The 12,114-nt window shown below is 36.6% G+C and overlaps 1 protein-coding gene across 8 annotated transcripts in view; it reads right to left on the reverse strand.

Annotated features, from left to right (window-relative positions):
- Window positions 1–1,446: 1,446 nt before the first annotated feature.
- Window positions 1,447–12,114, reverse strand: part of LOC131167806 (DNA repair protein recA homolog 2, mitochondrial) — a 78,189-nt gene continuing 67,521 nt past the window's right edge. For all 8 annotated transcript variants that reach the window (XM_058126717.1, XM_058126722.1, XM_058126720.1 and 5 more), the window contains one exon: window positions 1,447–2,345. In XM_058126717.1, coding sequence (XP_057982700.1) covers window positions 2,043–2,345 — 303 coding nt within the window. In that variant the 3' untranslated portion in view covers window positions 1,447–2,042. The remainder of the gene's footprint in view (window positions 2,346–12,114) is intronic.

The following is a 12,114-nucleotide window of genomic DNA, read 5'->3' on the forward strand; positions in this document are numbered from 1 at the left end:
TTATAGTTGACTCTAGTATTAAGTATTTTGTGGTTATGAGTATATGGTTTTTATTTACTGTTGCTTAGGTTTCCGCTGTGAATGTCAAATGTGTCCTCGTTACTCACGGGTTCAGGATGACATTATTGTTAAATATGTTTTATTATATGACAAGATAAGCAGGTCGTTACAGGTGGCCTTGTCAACGAGCGTGAGATTTCCGAATTTCCCAAAACCTCTCGGCTTCTCCTCGCTGACGAGCCTCTACATTTCGTCGCCGAACAACAGAAGGGCCTTCGTCGATAAACTCTAGTTTCATCGACGAAGCCTGCTCAATTTACTGGTTTACCCTTTTCTTACTTATTTATTCCATATATCATGGATCGGGTTTTTACAAAGGCTCTATTCAAAACTTGCAAAATATCAATGATAGGAAAATTCAAAGAAATTCATTTTTTTTTTATTTGATTATCAATGAAAGTGAGAAATAAAATAAAAAATATTTCAAATAAGAGAAAAAGTTTGATTTTACATATCATTATTTTTCTTAAATTATACTCATCTTTTTAAAAAATTTACGTAATCACATTATAATAAATATTGTGTTCCTTAAAATCAAGATTTAATTGTAGATTAAGAATCAGGAATCAAAATATAAGTAAAAGAAAAGTCCTATTCCAGCATGAAATGAGAACCAGAATGAGGTTATCATAAAGAAAACTTTAGGAATAAGAATCAATCATTTTAATTCCAATTTCTAAAGTTGAATCTCAATTACCAAACATCACCTTAGTGTCATTTTTGAGAAATAGAAATAAAATTTTCCGCAAGTGAAAATTACAAGATGTGGCATTTCTAAATTTTTTAAGATCCCAAAATGAAAAATAGAACCAAAGAGTCTTCTCTAGGTTAAAAAAAAAAAAAAAAAAAAAACCCTAAGAAATTTCAATAAAATTACCAAATATGGTAGGTAATTCATTTCCACATGTATCCTGTCAAGTGTTTACCCAAATATATATATATTAAAGCTGCATTTGAGAGCATAAATTTTAAAGTTTGGATTTGAATTTGAATGGATTTGTACAAATTTTAAAATAATTTTGTATTACATCTTATCTAAATTCAATACAAATCCAAATCCAAGATTTCTCTAAACATAGGATAAAAATTTAAATTTATATGAATTAGAATAAAAATATAATTTAAAATTATATTAAATTTTATTCAGATGTATCCAAATTCAAGATTTTCAAAATTCATAATGCAAATTCAACACTTCTTGGGAATTGGTCACATACCATTCAGATGTCATATGTGGAGACCATTGGCATTGATACATGCTGCTTCCTGGTAATGAGCTTGCCATATGATGCAAAACGGGGATGAACATTGTGTTAGATTGTACAACACAACCCCTTGTGGTTTGAATAGAACTAGTGACAGCATCCAACAACAGACAAAATAAGCTTGCCTAAACAGTTCCATCAGCAAAACTTTCATCATCTCTTGCATGAAACTAGTACAACATAATAGATTATCAATCCAGAAAAATGGAAGAATGAATAGTTCTGAGTCAAATAAACTCATAACCAACTGTTTAAAATACTTCACAAGCATAATGAACTAACAGTTCAGGGAAAGCAAATAATCACAAAGCAGATCACAAGCTGAAATAATCACTAACAGTCTCTGAAATGAGTACTGCTCTCCTCCGATGACAGCTCTACAATTTGCTCACATCATGATGATAGAAGACCACTCCATTCTCTAGTCTTCTCATTTGATGTTTGTTTTCCACGCAAAAATCACAGCAGAGCAGTCTCCATGCCATAACATGGCATCCTATATTTTGTAAACAGACCATCCTAAAGTTCTAAAAACTGGCTATCCCTCAGTTCCTGGATGTTCCGTATGCAGAATTTACCAAGGTAAAAAAATTTAAACCCTAGCACCTTATCGCAATTTATGCTTACATCTCAAAGGATCCTTAATTCTGTGTCAAAGGAAGCAGCAGGGTCTGACTTGAAATGAAGGGCAGAACAGAGGAGTGGAGCTCCATCTTGTCAAGTCTCTTTCCCAACCATGTGTCTCTCAAACAACTGACTTCTTAAGAAGGTGACGATTTTATCAAAAATTTCATCATTCTTAGCCAAGTACAGTTCGGCTTCCTTTTTATTGCTAAAAACTTCCCCTTCTATGAAATAGTTGCTCCCGTCTTTCAGGATGACACCAAACTCACAAGCCAGTTCAAAAACCTCTGACTCACAGCAGAGGCCTCTCCCAAATTGTATTGCTAGCTCTGCTTGTCGCATTGCTGGTGCCAGTTTATTTTTCACCACTTGTACACAAATCCCAAGACCAGTAACCTACAAAGCAAGATATAGAAAACAGGACCTCAAGGACTCAAAAGAAGGCATATAACTAGGCTTACAGAAAAATCAGAAGTGAAAAGCTGCTCTAATAAAAACTTCAAAATAAATAAACAAATAAATTTTCCAGACAACAAAAAAAAAAAAAATTAGAAAGAATGTTTGTGAACAGAAGCTAGCATTCATCTCGCCACTTGGTAGGTATTGGAGCATATTGGGTCACATTGCATCTATTGAGGAAGTTTCTTTCTCCCCCTGCCACCAATTTTACTACAACAATTTACTTTCAAAACCCCCATTCCTACCCTCCACCCCACTACCCCCCAAAAAAAAAAAAAAATAAAGAAAAAATAAAAAAGCAGCAAGTATGGTATTATCATTCCTAGAAGAAACACCTGCAGAATCAAAACTCTAGACAGAAAAGCACAGCCCCCGAAAGAGTGATGGTTCAAGTAGGGCAGGAAACTACCAGATCTGTATGCATATATGTATTTGTAAACAGAAATGAGATTCTATTGATGTTGCTTCTATCAGTTAAACTACCGTCAAAACAGAAGATTTAATGCCATTTTCCATCAAAAACAATGGTTTTTGGTCCAATACAATCAATAAACAGGAAGGTCACATACATCACTCTCTCTCTCTCTCCCACAGCAACTGAACTTCTATCTCATCAACTCTCAGGTAAATCGGCTGCTCAACAATACAGGGCTTTAGATTTTTTGCAAAAGCAAGACAACCATTATATCAAGAAGAACAGAGTTAAGGGAGCAGATTGTTGTGCTCCACTGGCTGTCAATCTAACAAATTGGGGAAGAAAAATGGCGCAGCCCCATCTTTTACACCCAAGAAGTGTTGTGAGGTTAATGAATAGCCTCGTAATCCAAATTCTCAGAGGGGTTTATAAGCAAACAAGGACTGACCAAAGTTGGCGCTCTTCCAAGGAATCAATCAAAAAAGCTTACATGTTTTTGTTGCATTGACTAAGAAATTAGCTCACCATTTGTCTTTGCAATTCCATTCTCACAATTCTCATCCATACAGATGTATGAAATTTCAAGGCACTTCCAAAGCAACTGAATTCATCCATGTGCGCAAAACCTTGACAGGAAACTATTCAAATTGTTCAAAATTGGTCCCTAAAAAAAATTCCCATTTAAGAAATTGATTAAATAAAACTTCTAATTCAAGGACAAACCCCTTTTTTGGTTTGAATGAAGCCTTTTGTGCTGTCTTGTGAGAATATGGTTGTCATAAGTGTAACATCTTAATGTCATTGGACAATCTATATCCGTTTTCAGTTACCACTTACCAGTCAGAACATAGAATCAGGTTACTGGGAAAGGAATGGCACAGAAGCCATTTTACCATTAACAATAGATCCTTCAAGCAACAAGCTCAATCCTTTGTTCAAAACTTGACCAATAGTACTCAAGTGATTGACATTATTCAAGCTACAAGGGAATGCAGTTTCTTGCTTTGTAATGGCTCTCTGGTGCTTTGATTTTAGCTTTGCAAAGCCATTTAAAGCAGGCTGTTCTGTTTATGACAAGGATCTGTTATGATTATATTTCTTAAATGGTGGTCTATAATCAGGTTTCTTGCAATTTAAAATGTGTCAGGCAGTAAAATTAGGGCTTTGAAATCTGCTCTTTTCAGTGATCCCTCACCATGTGATAATTTGCTGGTGTTTTTTGTCTCTAACTTGTTTGCATTTGTGTTGGAGATATGTAGTCTCACTAATTTGTTAGTTCTCCCTCAATACAACAATTTATGGAGCAGAAATCCATGGATGCTACAGATTTAATACACCATGGTGTCCGTCTCATTTGAAAGCCAAAGCTGCAATATGTTGGAGGATATAGTTGCAATGATGACCATGACTCAGATTATTTAAAGGCAAAACATTGAAAGGGTTTCTATTACATTCCTCGCGTAGAATTTGATAATGCACCCCACAATTATTTCCTTATTTCTCCATGCATTATTCTGTACAGTTAGCATATGTTTTTTGACAGATTATAGTTGACATGTATAGGGCTTGACAGATTATAGTTTACATATATAGGGCTAGAATCATGCTGGAACTTATTTGCTTTCCATGTATTGCATTCTTGTAAAGTTTATATATAATATACAGAACTCAAAGCCAAACGATTTGGTCATTCACACAATACTTTGACAAGGTATCAGAGCCAACCGACTGCTAATTTTTTTCCCCTCAAATTTTTTTTTTTTCATCTTCTTGGTTTCGGAGGTGTCTCTAGTTTCTGTGGCTGTCGCGGGTATATCCTCTTCTGGAATTTTTTGGTTCTCTGTTTTTCAGTATTTCTGTGACAGAGTGGCTGTCAGAACAGCTTTCTGTTTCTGTTCCAGTGCTTCTTTGTCCTTGTGATTCTCGGCACAGCAGGTTCCTTGGTTTGCGATTTATTTTTAGTGCAGGCAGGTCAATCGGTACAGCTTTCTGTTGCTGTTTCTGGTGCTTCTATGTCCTTGTGATTCTCAACACAGCAGGTTTCTTGGTTCACAATTTATTTTTAGTGCAGACAGGTTGATCTTGGTTTTCTTTGTACCTGCGTTGATTTATTTTTGGGCTTCTCGATTTTCTCCTTTATTTAGCATGGACTTCACACCTGTGTGCCAAGTTTACGGGCAACAATTATTCTACGTGGCCTTTTCAATTTCAACTTTTCCTCAAGAGAAAAGATCTTTGGGGTCATATTGATAGCACGGATAGTGCACCCAATCATGATAAATCCAAGGATTCAACAGCTTGTCCTTTATGGGCTGTGCTTGATGCTCAGACTATGTCTTAGCTTCTTGGCTCGGTTGAGCCACAGATTGCCCCCAACTTGTGGCCTTATTGCACCGCTCAATCCATGTGGACTTACTTAAAAACAGCATATCATCAAGATAATGGTGCTTGTCGTTTTCAGTTAGACCATGTGATTGCCATGTTTCATCATGACAATCATTCCATCCAATACTATTACTCCGCGTTTCTGACTCTTTGGAACAAATATTCTGATATGGTTACCATGGAGGTTCCTGTTGCCTCTCTTTCCATTATTCAACGTCTTAACGAGACTAGTCGTCGTGATTAGTTTCTTATGAAACTCCATCTTGAGTATGAATTTGTTCGCTCTTCTCTGCCAAATCACTCTCTTATTCCTTCTCTTGATGTTTGTTTTGGTGAGTTACTCTGTGAAGAACAATGGCTTAGCACTCAAGTCACTCTAGCACAATCTCATGGTAGTTTAGGGTCCGTCCCTGTGGCTTATGCTGCTCAACGACGAGGACCGCATGCGCATTCTAGCACCTAACAGTGCTTTTGCTGCAAAGAATTCAGGCATATTGCTGCTAATTGTTCCAAGAAATACCACTCTTATTGCAAGAAGGTCACATTATCAAAGACTGTTGTATCCGCCCTCAAAATCATCATGCCTAAGCATTTCAAACTTCTATTATTGTACCCCCCCCCCCCCCCACAATGACTTTTGCGGCCCCTCGCTCTTCTTCAAGTGACTCCTCTGCTCCTACACCTCCTGTAGCGAATTACTGCCCACCCGAAATGGTGCAACATATGTTAATTTCGGCATTATCAGCAATGGGACTCTAAGGTAACAATTCTACTAAACTTCGGTACGTGGACTCAAGTGCCTCTAATCACAAGACAGATAATCCCACTACTCTGTGTCATGTTCGGCCCTACACTGGTCAATATGCTATTAAGACTGCCAATGGCAGCTCTCTGCCAATAGTTGTTGTCGAAGATGCCTCTTCTAAGTTAATTGATGGGTTTCTTGCTCCTCAGCTTTCCACGAATCTTATGTTGTGTAGGACCAGGTAACGGGGGAGCCGATCACGAAGGGACCTAAAGTGGGGCGCTTGTTTCCACTACTTTTGCCTGTTCCAGTACTTTCTCCAGTTCCTTCTATTAAGTCTTTTGCTTGTAATAATGTTTCAGATCTTAGTATGGTGTGGCATAGTCATTTGCCTGTTCTAGCACTTTCTCCAGTTCCTTCTATTAAGTCTTTTGCTTGTAATAATGTTTCAGATCTTAGTGTGGTGCGGCATCGTCGTTTTGCTTCTAAAGTGGGGCGTTTGTTTCCACTACTTTTGCCTGTTCCAGCACTTTCTCCAGTTCCTTCTATCAAGTCTTTTGCTTGTAATAATGTTTTAGATCTTAGTACGGTGTGGCATCGTCGTTTAGGCCATCCCAATACTTAGATTTTATCTCATGTATTGAACTCTGGTTTACTTGGTAAAAAAGAATGCTCTTCTTTATATCTTGAGTGTGTTTCTTGCAAACTTGGTAAAAGCAAAACTCTTCCCTTCCCTTTGCATGCTAGTAAAGCTTCTAGGTGCTTTAATCTTATCCATAGTGATGTTTGAGGACCTTCCTCGGTTAGTTCAAATGAAAAATTTAAATACTATGTGACTTTCATTGATGATCATAGCAAATTTACTTGGGTCTACTCTCTTCGCTCTAAATCTGAGGTTTTTCGTACTTTCACTGAGTTTTTAGCGTACGTTGACGATCAATTTTCTGCTTCTATTAAGACAGTACGCACAGATTCCGATGATGAATATTTGTCTACTGAGTTCAGAAATTTTTGGCTTCTAAAGGTATTATTCAACAACGTTCATGTCCCGCTACTCCCCAACATAATGGAGTATCCGAACGCAAAAATCGTCATCTCCTAGATGTGGTATGTACTCTCTTACTGGAATCCTTTGTTCCATCCATGTTTTGGGTTGAGGCTCTGAAAAACTGCCACTTACTAGATTAATCGTTTACCTTCTCAAGTCCTACTCATGGAGTCTCCCTATTTCCGCTTATTTGCTAAACAACCTAGTTATGATAACCTCCGTACCTTTGGTTGTGTATGTTTTGTTTATTTACCTCCTCATGAGCGACATAAATTATTTTCTCAATTTGTTCAATATGCATTCTTGGGACATAATGTGTGTTGTTGCGACGTCCTAGGAGTGAGGTGCCCCGGGGAGGCGAGGGAATAAAATATGAGTGATTTTTGAAAAAATTGGAATTTGGAGTCGCCACTAACCTATTTTTTCTTGGTGCGGTTATAACACATGCTTATTACTCAATTAAGAGAAATTTCGGTCTGCAGATACCAGGATTGGGATTGGGAGTACGGTTATGCTAAGGGAAGGTATTCACACCCCCTAAACACCCGTTCTATGAACGGTACCTAATTAACTAAGAATTATCCCCAAATTGAATTTAATAACCATTTAATGTACTCCTTTTTAAATAAACAAACAAATAAAGGAATAAAAGTATGAAATTAAGAGTATATAATAAAAACTAGGTGTGATTTAGGAATGTATAATAAGACCACCAAAAGAGGGGATCTTGTTAGAAAAAATCCCCCTAAAAGCTGGTACAGGTGAGGTTTTAAAATATGCATTGCCCTTTTTATAATCATAGGGACACAGCCACAAAAAATCAAGAAAATCATACAAAGGTATTTTTTTTAAACATTCCCGGGTTTTTCAAAAACTTTGTGGAGTTTTTCTAGCCATTTTTAACATTTTTCTAAAACAAACTTCCAGGACTTTTCAACGGTTTTTTTTTTAACATATAATAAAAAAGATACGAACATAGAACATATAATAAAATATAAGCATAATAATACTAAGTACAAAATACCACAATACATAAGAATAACGATAAACTACAATACCACAATACATAATAATAAAGATAAACATAATAACATAATAATACATTAAAATACTAAAATACCACCATACATAAAGATCAACATAATAAAAGTATAAAAATAATAATAAACATAAACATAATAACAAACCAAAATACTAAAATACCACATAAAGATAAAATAAAATACCACAATACATAAAAATCATAATAATATTATAAACATAATAATAAACTAAAATACTAAAATACCACATAAAGATAAAATAAAATACGACAATACATAAAAATCATAATAATAATACAAACATAATAATAATGGTAAACTAAATATAAATAAGTGACATTTAGACAAAAACTAGCATAGTTGGATACAAAAAATAAGAACAACACAAACATCAACGGAATTTAAAAAAAAAAACAAAAACAAAAAACAAATATAGGAAATCATAACATGAATAAAAAATACAAGCATTAAACAAAACAAATATTAGGCAACCATAACATGAAAAAAGTACAAGCATAAGCATAAAATAAAAATTTATTAAATAAACAAACAAAGAACACAATATGCATCAAAATATACCACAAAAAATTAACTACCTACAGAGAGGGAGAAGAAGAGAGATGCTGTGCATATGGGGGCTGCAGCAAGGGGAAAGAGAAGAAGATGAGGGCTGTGGGGGCTGGGCAGTATGGAGAGAGATGGCTGTGTGTGGAGAGAAACGGATGTGAGGGAGATGGGGGTGACTGTGAGGCCGAGAGTGGAGAGAGAGCTTGCGGCCGTGTGTGTGGAAAGAGAGGGAGAGGAAGAGGAGGCATGCATGCCCTTTTATAGGCTGCTATTTTTTTTTAAGCTGCTGCCCTAGCTCCTTTTTATTCTCCTTGGCCGCATGGCTTTGCATGGCCCATGCAAAGTCCTTTTCCAAATGTTGCCCTAGCCCCTTTTTTATTCAATCCCCTTTTCTCCTTGGCTGCATGGCCTTTATGCATGTTGCCCCACTCCACGACCCTTTTGTGGTATTCCTTTACGGTTGCATGTTTATGGGCCAAACTTTGCATGGCCCATGCAATTCTCTCTCCAAGCTACTTTTGCATGCATGCTTTTTGCTTTTATTTGAGCCTTCACACTTCACACATGCACGGCCTCTTCTCCTTTAATTTGCTTTGTTATTATTTTGGGCTCAACTAATTTATTCTCCAGGAAGCCCAACTCCTTTGTTGCTGAAATTCCCCTTTTATTTGTATTCCCATATAAAATACGAGGAGTTTATTTTTTCAATAATTGCCTTGTGGGGCCCGGTTGTAAAAAGGGATGAACTTAATTCCCAAAAACAAAAGGTCTCAACTTTAAAAGGACTTAAATTTTAAAATAAAAGAGACTCAATTTTAAAATAATAGGGACTCAATTTTAAAATAACAAGGACTCAATTTTAAAATAACAGGAACTCAATTTTAGAATAACAGAGACTCAATTTTAAAATAACAGGGACTCAATTTAGAATAACAAGGACTCCATTTTAAAATAACAGGGACTTAATTTTAAAATAACAGGGACTAAATTTTAAAATAACAGAGACTCAATTTTAAAATAACAAAGACTCCATTTTAAAATAACAAGGACTCAATTTTAAAATAACAAGGACTCAATTTTAAAATAACAGGGACTCAATCACAAAGACTTAGGACTCAATAAAAAGGAATCAATTAGATTTTTTACAAAAAAGGACCCTCAAATTTTTGGAACACAAATTTGACCCTCCTTACGTAAATTACCATGTTGTTAGGAAGGAACTCCACACAGAGAAAAAGAGAGGTCTGGATAAAATTGGGGTGTCTACATGTGTCAAAAGGGATTTGTTTGTATACGCATTTCTAGGAATGTTATTTTCTTTGAAAATCAACATTTCTTTCTTGTATCCTTTGTACCCTTCTCTTCTACTGTGATTCTCCCCTCCTTTGAGGAGCAATTCTCGGATCCTCATCAAGTCAATTCTCATTTTAAACCAGGTACTACGTATATGCGACGCTCCTACCCACAGTCTCTTTCGCTGGCTCATCTAATATCTGATCCTACCACGCTCCAGATTCAGTCAGTTGCAGCACCTCCAGAGCCTTTGGTACATCGCTTTCCTCGAGTGTCTATACCCCCGGATAGGTATGAGTTTGCCTCTTCCAGTTCTGGCAATTCTATTTCAGCTCTTACTGCTGCATTGTCCAATTTAGATATTCCTACATCCTACTCACATGCTGCCAAGCATGATGGTTGGCGACAAGCTATGCAGGAAGAAATTGCCGCTCTGGAGGCCGCATCAATTTGAGGGAGGCTGTCAACGAAACGGCAAATAGAAAAAGCCTAGTGGTCCACCCTTTTTCCTTATTTCAGCCCACAATTATTTCCTTATTTTTATATTCATTATTCTGTACATTTAGCATATATTTTTTGACAGATTATAGTTTACATGTATAAGGCTTGACAAATTATAGTTTACATGTATAGGGCTAGATCATGCTGGAACTTATTTGCTTTCCATGTATAGCATTCTTGTAAAGTTTATATATAATATACAGAACTCCAGGCCAAACAATTCGGCCATTCACACAATACTTTGACATACATAATATAATCGAGATTGTGAGGGAACATGGGAAAGTAGAGTTGTATGTTCAGCACATTGTTGACAAGCTTGTATCCTTACTGCCATTTACCAAGGATGAAGCTGAATGTGATGCATGAGTTAACTCTGCCTTCAATGATAAAGAACCTGAGGTAAATACAAAGCATGTGACAATACTTTGCAAGAAGTTAGGAATTTGGTTATGGAGAGGCAGATCAGGGTGGAGGGAAGGGCCTACTTAATGATGATAGGGCCCATCATTTACTCTACATGGGGATGAGTTTAAGGGTAGTGACATGGAGTTGTATTCAAGTGAGGAGGAATTGAAGTGAGGAAGTGACACAATACATGGGAAAAACATAATTCTAAGCAAATGAATCAGATGCAAGAGAGGATATTGATGAGGGGTCCTCCACGGCAAGACCAATAGATGATGAGCATGAGAGCATCAATGCCAATAAGTGTCAAGTGTCAACCAGGGGAGGGATATTTCAGACTACAATGATTCGGATGCAGTATTGAGCACATTAAGTAGCAGCAAAGAAAAGGAAGACATTGTAGGTGCAAGATAAAGCAATGAGGCCAGCCCCTTTCAATTCCTTTAATCCTGACATCAAGGGGACCAAATTGCATTTGGGATTGGGATGAGATATAATAGTAGGAAGCAGTTCAAAAATGCAATCCATGATTATGTTGTGCTTAAAGGATATGACATGAAAATGACCTAGAATGATAAGGCATGGGTTGGGGCCAAGTGCTTGAATGGGGCTGTAGATGAAGACTTTGGGCCTCCCAGATGCAAAAAGAGATGAATTTTCAGGTGAAAACACTTCCACGTACTTGCTGTAGGACATTTAGAAACCGCAAGTTGCCCTCAGCTTAGCTGGCAATATTTGGACAAAATTAAGGATATCCCAGTTGTAAATTGGGAGGATGTAGGCACAGTTGAGTAAGAGCTTGGTGCGAAATGCCCCATCAACAAATGCAGAAGCACAAAGAAAAATAACTTGCATTGATCCAAGTTGATTTCATCAGCAGTGCAGAAGGTTGAGGGATTATTCATTTGAGCTTCAGAGGAGAACTTCAGAAAGCCCTTCTGCCTTCAGAAAAATATCAATTGGTTTCAACTCTCTAAGAAAATGCCTACGAAAGGGATATTAATAGGGCATAAAATAATAAACATACTTGCAAACAAGCCCAAGGTGCAAGCAATATACGGCCAGCAAAAGGCAGGCCACAAGAAGCTTCCTATAAGAACTAAAGGTGGGAAAGGGGATTGATGTACGACATAATTCGGGACAAATCAAACTCATATCTTGATTTTATTGATTTTATTATAAACTTATTAACCAATGTTTATAGGGGTGTGATTTGATGATTTTGAGGTATGGTAGGGGTTTTAATGGCCAAAAAATTAAGTCCTAGTAGGTTAAAACTTAACATATACGTTAGGAATATT

The sequence above is a fragment of the Malania oleifera genome, chromosome 11, assembly GCF_029873635.1.
Source record: "Malania oleifera isolate guangnan ecotype guangnan chromosome 11, ASM2987363v1, whole genome shotgun sequence".
NCBI classification, from domain to species: Eukaryota; Viridiplantae; Streptophyta; class Magnoliopsida; order Santalales; family Ximeniaceae; genus Malania; species Malania oleifera.